This window comes from Urocampus carinirostris, chromosome 1 (genome assembly GCF_059441175.1).
Source record: "Urocampus carinirostris isolate Australia breed hairy pipefish chromosome 1, RoL_Ucar_1.0, whole genome shotgun sequence".
NCBI lineage: Eukaryota > Metazoa > Chordata > Actinopteri > Syngnathiformes > Syngnathidae > Urocampus > Urocampus carinirostris.
In genome coordinates this window covers 29,373,897-29,387,826 of record NC_142349.1, presented here as the reverse complement: position 1 = coordinate 29,387,826, position 13,930 = coordinate 29,373,897, and the positions used below count along the sequence as shown (strand labels likewise).

General features: G+C 42.2%; 1 protein-coding gene across 1 annotated transcript in view; it reads left to right on the top strand.

Moving 5' to 3' along the window:
- Positions 1-8,519: 8,519 nt before the first annotated feature.
- Positions 8,520-13,930, top strand: part of cacng3b (calcium voltage-gated channel auxiliary subunit gamma 3b) — a 47,090-nt gene continuing 41,679 nt past the window's right edge. The window contains exon 1 of the mRNA XM_088333944.1: positions 8,520-9,476. Coding sequence (XP_088190070.1) covers positions 9,260-9,476 — 217 coding nt within the window. The 5' untranslated portion in view covers positions 8,520-9,259. The remainder of the gene's footprint in view (positions 9,477-13,930) is intronic.

Genomic DNA, 13,930 nt, shown 5'->3' with positions numbered 1-13,930 from the left:
CTGTCTCAGAAAATTAGAATATTGTGATAAAGTTCTTTATTTTCTGTAATGCAATTGAAAAAACAAAAATGTCATACATTCTGGATTCATTACACATCAACTGAACTATTTCAAGCCTTTTATTATTTTAATATTGCTGAATTTGGCTTACAGGTTAAGAAAACTCAAAAATCCTATCTCAAAATATTAGAATATCATGAAAAAGTATACAAGTAGGCTATTCAACTAATCACCTGAATCATCTAATTAACTCGAAACACCTTGCGAGGGTTTCCTGAGCCTTAAAAACACTCAGCTTGGTTCAGTAAACTAAATCACAAGTATGGGGAAGACTGCTGTCCATAGGACCATCATTGATACCCTCCATCAGGAGGGTAAGACACAAAAGGAAAATTCTCAAAGAGCAGGCTGTTCACAGAGTGCAGTTTCAAAGCATATCCACAAAAAGTCTGTTGGAAGGGAAAAATGTGGCCGGAAACGCTGCACAACCAAGAAAGATGACCGCAGCCTTAACAAAATTGTGAAGAAGAGCCGCTTCCAGAATTTGGGGGAGCTTCAAAGACAGTGGGCTGAAGCTGGAGTCCAGGTATCAAAAGCCACAGTTCACAGACGTGTCCGGGAAATGGGCTACAATAGCCGTATTCCCATGGTCAAGCCACTTCTGAACTCAAGACAACGGAAGAAGCGTCTGACTTGGGCTATGGAGAAGAAGCACTGGACAGTTGCAGACTGGTCCAAAGTCCTCTTTTCAGACGAAAGCAAGTTTTGCATTTCATTTGGAAGTCAAGGCGCCAGAGTCTGGAGAAAGGCTGGAGAGGAGCAAAATCCAAGTTGCTTGAAATCCAGTGTGAAGTTCCCACAGTCAGCAATGGTTTGGGGAGCCATGACAGCTGCTGGTGTTGGTCCACTGTGTTTCATCAAGTCCAGAGTAAATGTAACTGTGTACCAAGAGATTTTAGAGCACTACATGCTTCCATCTGCTGAAAAGCTCTATGGAGATGAGGATTTCATTTTCCAGCATGATCTGGCACCTGCCCACAGTGCCAAAACCACCAGTAACTGGTGCACTGACCATGGCATCACTGTCCTTGATTGGCCTGCTAATTCCCCTGACCTGAACCCCATCGAGAATTTGTGGGGTATAGTTAAGAAGAAGATGAAAGACACCAGACCTGCAAATGCAAATGAGCTGAAGGCCGCTATCGAAGCATCCTGGGCATCAATAACACCTCAGCAATGCCACAGGCTGATTGCCTCCATGCCACGCCGGATTGATGCAGTAATCCGTGCAAAAGGATTCCCAACCAAGTACTGAGTGCATCAATGGACATTTTCAAATGTTTGATTTAGTTTTGCTGTTTTAAAATTATTTTTTTACTTGGTCTGAGGAAGTATTCTAATATTTTGAGATAGGATTTTTGAGTTTTTTTCAGCTGTAAGCCAAAATCAGCAATATTCAAATAATAAAAGGCTTGAAATAGTTCAGTTGATGTGTAATGAATCCAGAATGTATGACATTTTTGTTCTTTTAATTGCATTACAGAAAATAAAGAACTTTATCACAATATTCTAATTTTCTGAGACAGTCCAGTATGTATACCAGCAACTTGCATGGAAACTTTATTTCTTTCAGGATACCAAAAATTTGGAATTTTTTGCCTGACCGGGTTATTAGTGCAAATACGGTGCAAACCTTTAAGCAAAGGTTGGCAGAAATAGACTTGTCAAATTTTCTTAGGGGAGGGGGCGTAAGGTGACCATATTTGGCCATGCTCACTCTCAGCATTAGTTTTTTTTGTGTCATGTTTTGATTAATGTATCCGACAATACCTTCAATAATCATGTATTATTTATTATTTATATATATATATTTATATATTGGGAGGTTATTTGATTTATTTCACACTCTCTACATCTGGACTGTATCTGAGAAAATCTTCTAACAATCCGAGATTTTTTCTCAAATATTTGAATGTTATGAGTACGCGATCTTTGAATGCACCGCAACACCAGCGCAGAATGCAATTTGCTTTGCCTGGGAGAGGCATGCTTTTCAAAACAAGTTATCTCATCTCATCTCATCTCATCAGCCGTACCGCTTATCCTCATTAGGGTCGCGGGGGGGCTGGAGCCCATCCCAGCCATCTCCGGGCAGTGGGCAGGGGACACCCTGAACTGGTTGCCAGCCAATCGCAGGGCACACAGGGACAGACAACGCATTCGCTCATTCACACCTAGGGACAATTTGGACCGACCAATTCACCTGAAATGCATGTTTTTGGAACGTGGGAGGAAACCGGAGTGCCCGGAGGAAACCCACGCAAGCACGGGGAGAACATACAAACTCCGCACAGGAAGTCTGGAGCTGGATTTGAACCCACGACAGGTTCCCATGCCTCCTCACTGGGTTAAATTTAAGATAGATGTGTTAAATGTGAATACTTTCATGTTAAAGAGCTTAATATCACACATTATTTATTTTTTTAAGTCTCAACTGATGCGATGATACCCCCTGTCACGCACTCTAGAATACACTGTTTGGTTTCTTAAGGCTATGTCTCTGACCATGAATGCCATAAATCACGGTTCTGACATATTAGCATCACTCTGGAATCATGCTACACATCACCATATGCCGTCTCTCTACCCTGAAGTCATCCCCATCTGGTAGTTATAAACCACACTGCAACATGGGGCTGAACGCACACACACTTTTGCTCAGTGCTCAAGCAACAGTATGCAAGGTCGCTGCAGTTAAAATGTAACAAATGCAAAAAAGCACCCAAAAATTAAGTGTGCTTTTGTCTCATTGACGAATTAAAGTATTGAGATACCTACCCCGTGCTATTGGTTGATCGTTCAATGTATAGTTTCTTTGAGGTTTACTAGAGTGCTTCTTCACCTCCCCCTCCTCGCAGTCTCAGAGCACTGGCCTCAGGCGTGAGGAGGTTCCAGCTCACTGAGCAGCAAGCCTGCAGTCCTACTCTCTTCAAGAACCAGGCGAGCAAGAAAGATGGCAGACCTTGTCAATGTTGATTTAGACATGATGGCTCCATGTTGCAACTATGTTGAAGCAATTGTGGACTGGACATGCAAAAGACAGTCGCTGCACAAGGCACATTGTTTGGCCACAATTGTTGAGGCATCACTTTTCCACAATAGTATTTTAATTTCAAAATATAATGTCGGATTTTTTTATTAAGATTATAAGATTATTTTTTACATTATGATTTTACACACTTTATTTGTAAACGGCAGCACGGCGGGGCAGTGGTTAGCGCGTGTGCGACACAGTTCTGAGGTCACGAGCTCGAACCTTCTTGTGTGGGGTTTGTATGTTCACCCCGTGCTTGCATGGGTTTCCTCCGGGCACTCCGGTTTCCTCCCACGTTCCAAAAACATGCTTGTCAGGTCAATTGGCCGATCCAAATTGTCCCTAGGTGTAAATGAGCGAGTGAATTGTCCGTCTCGGTGTGCCCTGCGACTGGCTGGCAACCAGTTCAGGTTGTCCCCTGCCCACTGCCCGAACACAGCTGGGATGGGCTCCTGCACACCCGCAACCCTACTGAGGATAAGCGGTGCAGATAATGGATGTATGGATAATAATAATAATAATAATAATAATTTCTTTGTTGTAAAAAATAATCCATCACTTCTATTTTGTGCGCCGCTTATCCTGACTCGGGTCGCGGGGATGCTATAGCCCATCTCAGATGTCTTCAGGCAGTGGGCAGGCGACACCCCGAACTGGTTGCCAACCAGTCGGAGGGCACACAAAGAAAGAAAACTCACTCGCCCATTCACACCCAGGGACAATTTGAACAGGCCAATTATTCCAACATGCGTGTTCTTGGAATGTGGGAGGAAAACTGAGTGCCCAGAAAAAACCCAGGCAGGTACAGGGGGAACATGCAAACTCCACATGGGGACTTTAACCATGTGGCTGCTTGCTAACCACCCAGCCGCCATGCGGCCCTGTAAAAGTAAGGTTTAAAATAAGTATATTTATAAAACAAATGTAATATCATATAAGGTTTTGTGCAAGACAAAAAATGAAAAAAAGTGTTTTGGTTCAAATTACACCCACTAAAATGTGTCCATTTTTTATAAACCGTCTATTCCAGGTGTTTGATGTCGAGGTAATTTTTTATAATTGGGATTTACTTGATAAACACTAATTATAATTTTGCAACAAGCACAGCTTAGAAAACTAATTTACAATGAAGATCCCCCATGATTGTACATACCCAATTGATTTAATACGGTGGGAGGGCTTGCGGGTTAGATTGAACGAATTATTAAATTTCTCACAGATGACTGATAGGAGCAAAACACCAAATTGATAGTTTTTTTTTCCTTTTTATTTGTGAGGAATTTGCATTTTAAAATAGCTAAAAAACTCCAAACGTTTGAAATACCCGATTATGTCTCTTTTACCAAACCAACACCTCTGTTTTAAGCAGTTAATCCACTCGAGAAATACAAACAAAAAGAATCGTAGTAATATAGGAAGTTATGGATGTGTAGAAAGACTCAATTATGCAATTGTTGGGAAAATTATAAATGATAAATGAGGGCATTGAGGGGCTTACAGTCAGCATCAAAACTGTGGCCACGCCTTGACATGGAAAGAAATAGTTGAATTTTGCACGTTAAGCCAAACTCCACAGCTCCTCAAAGGATACCCTGCAAACAAAATAATTAGAATATAATGTTTAAACTTATAGGAGCACATGCAAAATATTAAAAAAAAATGGGTGTTGACTTTACCCCTGAATTATTGCACTGGCGCAAGCTAGTTATATACATGACATGTGTTCTGATTTGTGGGGGAGGTTGGTGTACCCCAGACAAAACTCTAAACTGATGCTCGACGAATATGTATTGGAAAATATTTTTTTAATAGCAACTTGAAAAGTAAATGATGAAATATAATGTATCATAGTGTGATGGACATACAGGAACATAACCTGGATGACTGTGGACAATAAACAATTCCATTACTTCATGCTGTTTTTCTTTCAGGCTCCCTCTTATCTGAGCTGTACCTTTTTCCCCTCATCCACTACTATCTGTTCTTTCCTTCTTCCCTGAATCATTCTCAAATCTCTTCTTCCTGCTCTTTTTACCGTCTCTCTCCCCTAACTGTCATTCTTTCAACATCCCACCCGCCTGTCTCCACACAGGAGGTAGGGCGCCATGCTTCTCTTCCTAAAGTCATTTCTATGGTAATGAGTCTACTTGTGCGATAAGGTGGGCATCCGGAGCCTCATGTGTGCATGCATACACATGCACATACACACACATGCGCACACACTGCAAGGGTGATAGGACCTGTCACAGCACTCTTTCTTTTTGATCTTCTCCAGCATTTATGTGTCTGTAATCCCTCTCTCTTTATGTTCCTATCCTCCTCTGTGTTTTTGAAGCCTTTAAATTCAACGGTTACTTCCTTACTGTGACAGCTGCTGTCAGTCAGAGCATCATCTTGAAGTTTCACCAGACATTCTTTAAGGTGGAATTGTAAAACACTGAGAAGATTGACACATGAATGTATTTATAATCATAAAGTGGACAAAGAAAGGTCTGGTGTGCCTACAGAAGGGAAAGGTCACTGGTTTGAGTGGTTTGTTGAAATATTTAAAGTCATGATGATCTTTCACTGGTGTCACTGGGTGCACAAACTCATTAAGTCACAAAGGTATACATTTTTGCTCCAGTGGCTGCTTTTGGAGGATTTGTCCAAATATTAATACTCCTCCTATACCTCCGTGATGCCCTTAACCTTACAAATGCACATTCACAAGGAAGCAGTGAGTTTTTGATTTAACAACAAATCCAAAGAAGGGTACAGAAAAAAGGTATAATGTTTTGAAGGTCTGTACTTGCCCGAGACACACCACAGGAAGTGGTGCCCCTACTACCCTACTGGTTAAAGGGATACAATTACCGTCCATGCCTCTAAAATGTCGCAAAGCAAACAATGTAATATGATCACCACAAAGTATATTGTTCAACAAAAATATGAAAGCCACGAATGATTCAGAGTGTATTGTACAATACTCAAAATTTTGCAACAACAAAGTTTTTTTTCCCTATATTGATGTATGATCTAGTATCACTTTTTTCACACAAGGCTGTCAATGCGCAAATCCAGGTCATCTCTAAAGAGCGGGATGATGCTGTACACTAAAAAATCTTGGCCCCCGAAGATGAAGGTGCTGTATCTGAATCGGATCAGGAGGCTTTTCCTACCACTGGTAACCATGGAAACCAATACTATCTGTTTAACGTGGTGGAGCAAACTCCTACCCTCACCCAAAAATGCCCCAGAGGGGGATGGCCGTCACCAGGCTGTACTTGCCAACCACACACCACAGGAAGTGTTGTCTCTACAAGGGATACATGAACCATAAACTATGATTATTTCAGCCCACCATGAAAGAGGTCCCCCTGAAAGGACTAACTTTTTGTGTGGAATATTCAAAGTAGACTTAATGTCGTTATTCTTGGGGTGTTGAAAAACGTACGGATGGGAAGTTCAGATGAGTCGTATTTGTTTGACAGCTCGCAACACACATGCACTCACGCACATCTGCACACCCACGCACACACACAAGAACACTCACTTGACTATGTTAACTGAACTGTGGACTTCACACCGCCTTGTGTGGAGGCCACGCAGTAGTGGACTCATTAAAAACAATCCGTGGCCTTTTATGAAGCGTTTCTTCTCTCTTGGGCGCTATTCTTCATGCATCACTTGCTTCTCGCGCTACCTCGCTGTATTTTCCCTCATTCGTTCACCCCCTCCTGGAACCAGCGCAAACTCCCTAATTCAGAACCAAGGACAGCTCTCTAGACTGATGCGGCAGAATCTGGCGCCGCCGGCTAGGGGCGCGGCAGTGGTGTCAAACGTGCATTTTGCTGCTTTCTGACCAAAACATTTGACCTATTTTGTTGTGGCAATCATCTTCTATTCCGATGAACAGAATCACATCCCAGTGCGCAAATTGTCACACAAGTGTTGGCAGTAAATTCGATTATTCATGTCTAGTCTAATGATGGGTCGTTCAAAGACGAAACGGCTTTATGAGCCGGTTCTCAAAGTAATCAACAAGCACTGGCTGCTTGTCAACAAGGAGCCGGCTCTCTTCGAATCTCTCTCTCTCACTCTATCTAATTCTCTTACTTGCTCTTTCTTTCGCTCTCTAAGTTTCTTTCTATCATTCTCTCTTTCTCTGCCTCTCTCTTTTTACTTTTCATTCTCTTTTTCTATCTTTATCTTTGTCTTTTTGTTTAGTGCTCTTTCTCCCTTTTTTTCTATTTATTTCTCTCTCTCTTTTTCTCTTTATCTTTTTCTCTATCCTTGTGTCTGTCTTTTTCTATATTTTTCTCTTTCTTTCCCTCCCTCCTTCTCTCTCTATTCCTCTCTTTCCTTCAGTCTCTATTTTCCTCTCCCTCTCTCTCTCTCTCTCTCTCTCTCTCTCTCTCTCTCTCTCTCTCTCTCTCTCTTTCTCTCTTTCTCATTCTGATCATCTTACTCTATCCTCTCTTTATCTCTTCCTCTTTGTCGGCCTCTCTTTGTTCGTCTATTTCCCTCTCTCTCTCTCCCACTTTCTGTAACTCTTTCTTTCTATCTTTCTTTCTATCTTTTCATCCCTCTCTCTTCCTCCCACTTTCTCTATCCATCTGTTTCTCACTAAAAAAATTCTCTCTCTCTCTTTTGCTCTCTTGCTCTCTCTCTCTCTTTATTTCTTTCTTTCTCTTTCGAAGGTGCTTGTGACTGGTCAATATATGCGGAATAATAGCTGTGTTGTTTGCTTAGGATAAACAATTTAAAAGTTGAAAAGTTGAAAAATGTAAAAGTTAGGGTCGGCAGTAGCTCTGGAGGTAAAGTCCTCATCTTGTGATCTAGAGGTCGCAGGTTCGATTCCCGGCTCCTCCGTGTTATATGTCGAAGTGTTCTTGGGCAAGATACTGATAAGCAGGTAGTTGCCTTGCATGGCTGACGCTGCTATCGGTATGTGAGTGTGAGAATGGGTGAGTGGGAAGCACATTGTAAAGCGCTTTTGGGGGTCTTCATTGACTTGAAAAGCTCTATATTAATGCAGACCATTTGGAAAAAATTCAATGTATATTAAAACAATAAAGCATATTATTACATGGGGGCAAAATACTAATTAGGTGCATAGTGTGTCATTATTATTGTTAATATATATCATAAGAAACAAAAAAATCTGAAGAACCGTTTTGGAGCCGAAAGAGAAGGCTCTTTTCAAAGATCCGGGCCGAAAGAACCTGTTCTAAAAAAAAAGCAGGAATTTTCGTCACTAGTCTCATCATTGACTCAACACCACCGCCGTGGATTTTTAAATCTGGTTAAAATGGGCGGGACAATGAATATAACTCACACCCAATTGGCTATGGAAGGACACTTGACCAATCAGAACCAAATGGCGCGGCCCCGGGTGGACTTTGAGGAGACGCGCGGTTAGTTTTAGTTTGTGGTGCTCGGATCAAGGGAGGGGGAGGACGACGACGAAGAGGATGACGAGTACTAGGATAAGGCGGAGGCTGTCAGACTGAAGCTCGTCGTTTTTTGTAGCTTCATTTATACAAACAGAAGCGCTTTTCGTCAGACGCGAGCATCTGTTCTCCGACGCGGGAATACTGCATCCTCTCGTTAACCGTGGAGAAATCTCCATTTTGATGCCTCTTTCGTGACAAACAGCCGCCGTGTGTCAAGCCAAAAAGTGACCGTGGACTTCGAAGGAGAACATGTTAGTATGTCAACAGCCGAAAAGCAAAATACCACGAAACTCGTCTCGTTGTGGCTCTAGCTGATGCAGAAAAGGGAGAGAAAAATCAATTGGTGCCATGCGACGTGTTCGACATACAAAACGTTGAGTTCTGCTTTCTTCTAAAAAAGGACTGGCGGTGGTGAGGATGCTCGCTGTGCCGGCTGCTATTTGAGTTGCTAACTCTGGGCGGAAAATAAGCGAACGAGTGAATGAGGAGGACAACGTGGCGTCTTTGGTGTCGAGAGAGGACAACCGGTGGTCTTTAAAGCACTGGCGTGCGCGCACCGAGCCTTTCGCGTGTGTTGCCTTTGCCACCAGCATACCTCGTCGAAATGCCATCCCAGGAGCCTTTTCGTTCATTTTGACCCTCTCAAATCTCCAGTAAAAATAGCAGAGAGAGGGAGGTGATTTGATAGGAGGCGAAGGAAGATTAAGTCCAAACAAGAGTCGCCTTTATGAAGATGCTGATGTGTGACCGCGGCGTGCAGATGCTGGTGACGACGGTGGGCGCGTTCGCCGCCTTCAGCCTCATGACCATCGCCGTGGGGACCGACTACTGGTTGTACTCGCGTGGGGTCTGCCGCGTGAAAAGCAGCGGAGATAACGACACAAGCCGCAAGAACGAGGAGGTGATGACGCACTCCGGCCTCTGGCGGACTTGCTGTCTGGAAGGTACGTGACCAGTCTGGATGACCTGTGTGCGTGTGCAAGCGCAACCTTTCTGACTTTTATGTTTAACACACATATCCTCTATAACAGTACCTTGTTTGATCTGGTGACAAAATCCGTCTCTCAGTTTCCTCATTCATCGAATAACTACCCCATTAGAAGTACCATAATTTCTGCACTATAAGGCGCACCTGATTTTAAGGCGCATTCCCACAAAATAGTCTTTTGTGATATTTTTTTCATATAGCGCACCGGACTATAAGGCGCAAGGAGTTAAACTACTGTAAAGGCTAGGGTTGCACAATACATTTCCGTTTTTGCTGCATTGCTTGATCAGTCGAAATATATCACTGGTCAAAATTGCATAACATTGGATGCAATTGCGCTAAGTTCACTGCATGGAGTGCACTGGATACAGGGAGTGCAGAATTATTAGGCAAATGAGTATTTTGACCACATCATCCTCTTTATGCATGTTGTCTTACTCCAAGCTGTATAGGCTCGAAAGCCTACTACCAATTAAGCATATCAGGTGATGTGCATCTCTGTAATGAGAAGGGGTGTGGTCTAATGACATCAACACCCTATATCAGGTGTGCATAATTATTAGGCAACTTCCTTTCCTTTGGCAAAATGGGTCAGAAGAGGGACTTGACAGGCTCTGAAAAGTCAAAAATAGTGAGATATCTTGCAGAGGGATGCAGCACTCTTAAAATTGCCAAGCTTCTGAAGCGTGATCATCGAACAATCAAGCGTTACATTCAAAATAGTCAACAGGGTCGCAAGAAGCGTGTAGAAAAACCAAGGCGCAAAATAACTGCCCGTGAACTGAGAAAAGTCAAGCGTACAGCTGCCAAGATGCCACTTGCCACCAGTTTTGCCATATTTCAGAGCTGCAACATCACTGGAGTGCCCAAAAGCACAAGGTGTGCAATACTCAGAGACATGGCCATGGTAAGAAAGGCTGAAAAACGACCACCACTGAACAAGACACACAAGCTGAAACGTCAAGACTGGGCCAAGAAAAATCTCAAGACGGATTTTTCTAAGGTTTTATGGACTGATGAAATGAGAGTGAGTCTTGATGGGCCAGATGGATGGGCCCGTGGCTGGATCGGTAAAGGGCAGAGAGCTCCAGTCCGCCTCAGACGCCAGCAAGGTGGAGGTGGGGTACTGGTATGGGCTGGTATCATCAAAGATGAGCTTGTGGGGCCTTTTCGGGTTGAGGATGGACTCAAGCTCAACTCCCAGTCCTACTGCCAGTTTCTGGAAGACACCTTCTTCAAGCAGTGGTACAGGAAGAAGTCCGCATCCTTCAAGAAAAACGTGATTTTCATGCAGGACAACGCTCCATCACACGCATCCAAGTACTCCACAGCGTGGCTGGCAAGAAAGGGTCTAAAAGAAGAAAAACTAATGACATGGCCTCCTTGTTCACCTGATCTGAACCCCATAGAGAACCTGTGGTCCCTCATCAAATGTGAGATTTACAAGGAGGGAAAACAGTACACCTCTCTGAACAGTGTCTGGGAGGCTGTGGTCGCTGCTGCACGCAATGTTGATCATGAACAGATCAAAGCACTGACAGAATCCATGGATGGCAGGCTTTTGAGTGTCCTTGCAAAGAAAGGTGGCTATATTGGTCACTGATTTGTTTTTGTTTTGTTTTTGAATGTCAGAAATGTATATTTGTGAATGTTGAGCTGTTATATTGGTTTCCCTGATGAAAATAAATAATTGAAATGGGTATACATTTGTTTTTTGTTAAGTTGCCTAATAATTATGCACAGTAATAGTCACCTGCACACACAGATATCCTCCTAAAATAGCTAAAACTAAAAAAGCCCCACTCCAACTTCCAAAATATTCAGCTTTGATATTAATGAGACTTTTGGGTTCATTAAGAACATGCTTGTTGTTCAATAATAAAATTCATCCTCAAAAATACAACTTGCCTAATAATTCTGCACTCCCTGTAGTATACATTCGATCAGTGGTTCTCAACTGGTCTGACTTCAGGCCCCACTATACCACCCTCATTACAATCCTCAACCCAAATAAAGAAAAACAATTGACTTCTCAAATGGATTGAATGAAAGTATTGCACAATTAAAACCAGAGATAAACTATTCCAAAACATGCTCGGCAGGTTAATTGGCCGAATTCAAATTGTCCCTAGGTGTGAATGAGTGAATGAGTTGTCAGTCTCTGTGTGCCCTTCAACTGGCCAGCAACTACTTCAGGGTGTACCCTGCCCGCTGCCAGAAGAGAACTGGGATGGGGCCGAGTACCCACATGACCCTAGTGAGGATAAGCGGTGCAGAAGATGGATGGAGATACATGTATATATTTTGGCATTCAGGCAGGACTGAAGGACAGCCAGGAAAGACTGGATATACATATATATATATATATATATATATATATATATATATATATATATATATATATATATATATATATATATATATATATATATATATACACCGTATTTTCCGCACTATAAGGCGCACCGGGTTATAGGGTGCACCCCGAAAAAAGAGTTTTTGGTCCTATATTTGACATACAGGCGCACTGGATTATAAGGCGCTACAATGGGAACGTCGACAAAACAGTCAGATAGTTCAGTCAAACTTATTACCCCCTTAACATTCCGAAAGCTTGCAAAGAAGCAAATACCTGTGTCAGACATTTTTCGGAAACAGTGTCTGCACGATGTCACTCAAAGTTCCAAATATCATTCGGAAGGTTAAAGTCCTGGGATTCAAGAAATGCCAACCATTCCTTAGTTTCTATTTTCTTTTTCGCTCGCAACTTTATTGTGCATATGACAATAAACACTTGGAATTGAGTTTAATTTAAAAATAGACACTCCATTCCATCCATTATCTGCACCGCTTATCACAGAAACATCGAGTTCAGTCTGAAACAAGATACTGGAAAAATATATAGCCGGAGTAGCTCACTGAAGTCGTTGTGTTCAATAATAATGTGCAACCATGGTCCTTTTATATCCGTGAGTGTAGTAAATCCAGGAGAGTAAAATATTTACAAATACAGTACAGAATAGTAAAATACTGTTTCCTCTATGCCGTAGTTCAACCTAACATGCTATTCACATTCATCTTTTTCGGCCAATTGCAGGCTTTGTTTTGCCCCTTTAGCCTATGCAAGCCTGTAAATGATAAAAACGATCCGCCCCCTTTACCTCCGAATAACTTTAGCCAATAGTGATCGATTCAACTGATGATTGACACATACTTTTCGGCCAATTGCAGGCTTTGTTTTGCCCCTTTAGCCTATGCAAGCCTGTAAATGATAAAAAGGATCCGCCCCCTTTACCTCCGAATAATTTTGGCCAACGGTGATCGATTCAAATGATGATTGACACATTGGTTAGCTAATGAAACGCTGGTCTATAAATCCCAGCATACACCGCGGACTACTTCGCGTTCGGGGGAAAATCTAGTCGGCGGCTGCTTGCATTTGTTGCAAGACTTAGCGACTTAATATTGACCCATATATAAGGCGCACTGTAATATAAGGCGCATGGTCAGCTTTTGTAAAAAATAAAGGCTTTTAGGTGCGCCTTATAGTGCGGAAAATACGATATATATATATATATACATTTCTGTCCTGGGACTCCCTCGTCGCCGGGAAAGGAAACAGAAGCGGCCAAGGGATCTCCTCGCTGCCCCGACAGGAAAAAGACGCGTCCGAGGTACCTTTTCTGCGACGTCGGGACAGTGAACTGTTGTGGCAGACAGTTTTTAATGCCAAAATGGGACAAAGGAGATGGCGGCTTCCTGTTTGCTCTTTTGGGGATTGTGTCAATCTTTGATGTGTGACTCCATTCAATAGGAATCTTCAATGTAGAATTCTTCTACTCAGAGAGTGAGGGGGTTCACGCTGTGCTGACTGGTTGACACCAGAGCATTGATTAACGTACATACAACAACTTGATTGGCCCGCGCTATTAAAACACGGGCATCGACAATTATGTTTGGCTAATATAGCTTTTACTCAAACACCAACAGGACGTAAAAGAAAAGCTTATGATAAAAGTACTGCCTTGCAAGGAGACGCTTGATTAGGTGTAACTGCAATGTCGATTTGATTTAAACAGTGCATACATTTTATGTGAAATTATTCATTTTAAAAGCTGTATAGAAGAAAAATGAAGCAATGTTTGAACAAGTTCTAGCTGTAGAATATTGTGCTGCTAATTTTTTTCTCGCAACAAGTTCAATACCAACCTTTTTTTCGAACTGAATTATAGAGGTATTTTTATATTAGAGTAGATCATAATTTTGTGGATATTTACCGTTTTTCATATTTATAAATGGAAAATTGTTGCGTAAAATATAATATCATTCTATCTTTATCGGTGTTGGTATAAAAAAAAAAAATATTTTTGGCCGGGCGCTAGTCTACTCCATCCATAACTGGGACATCCT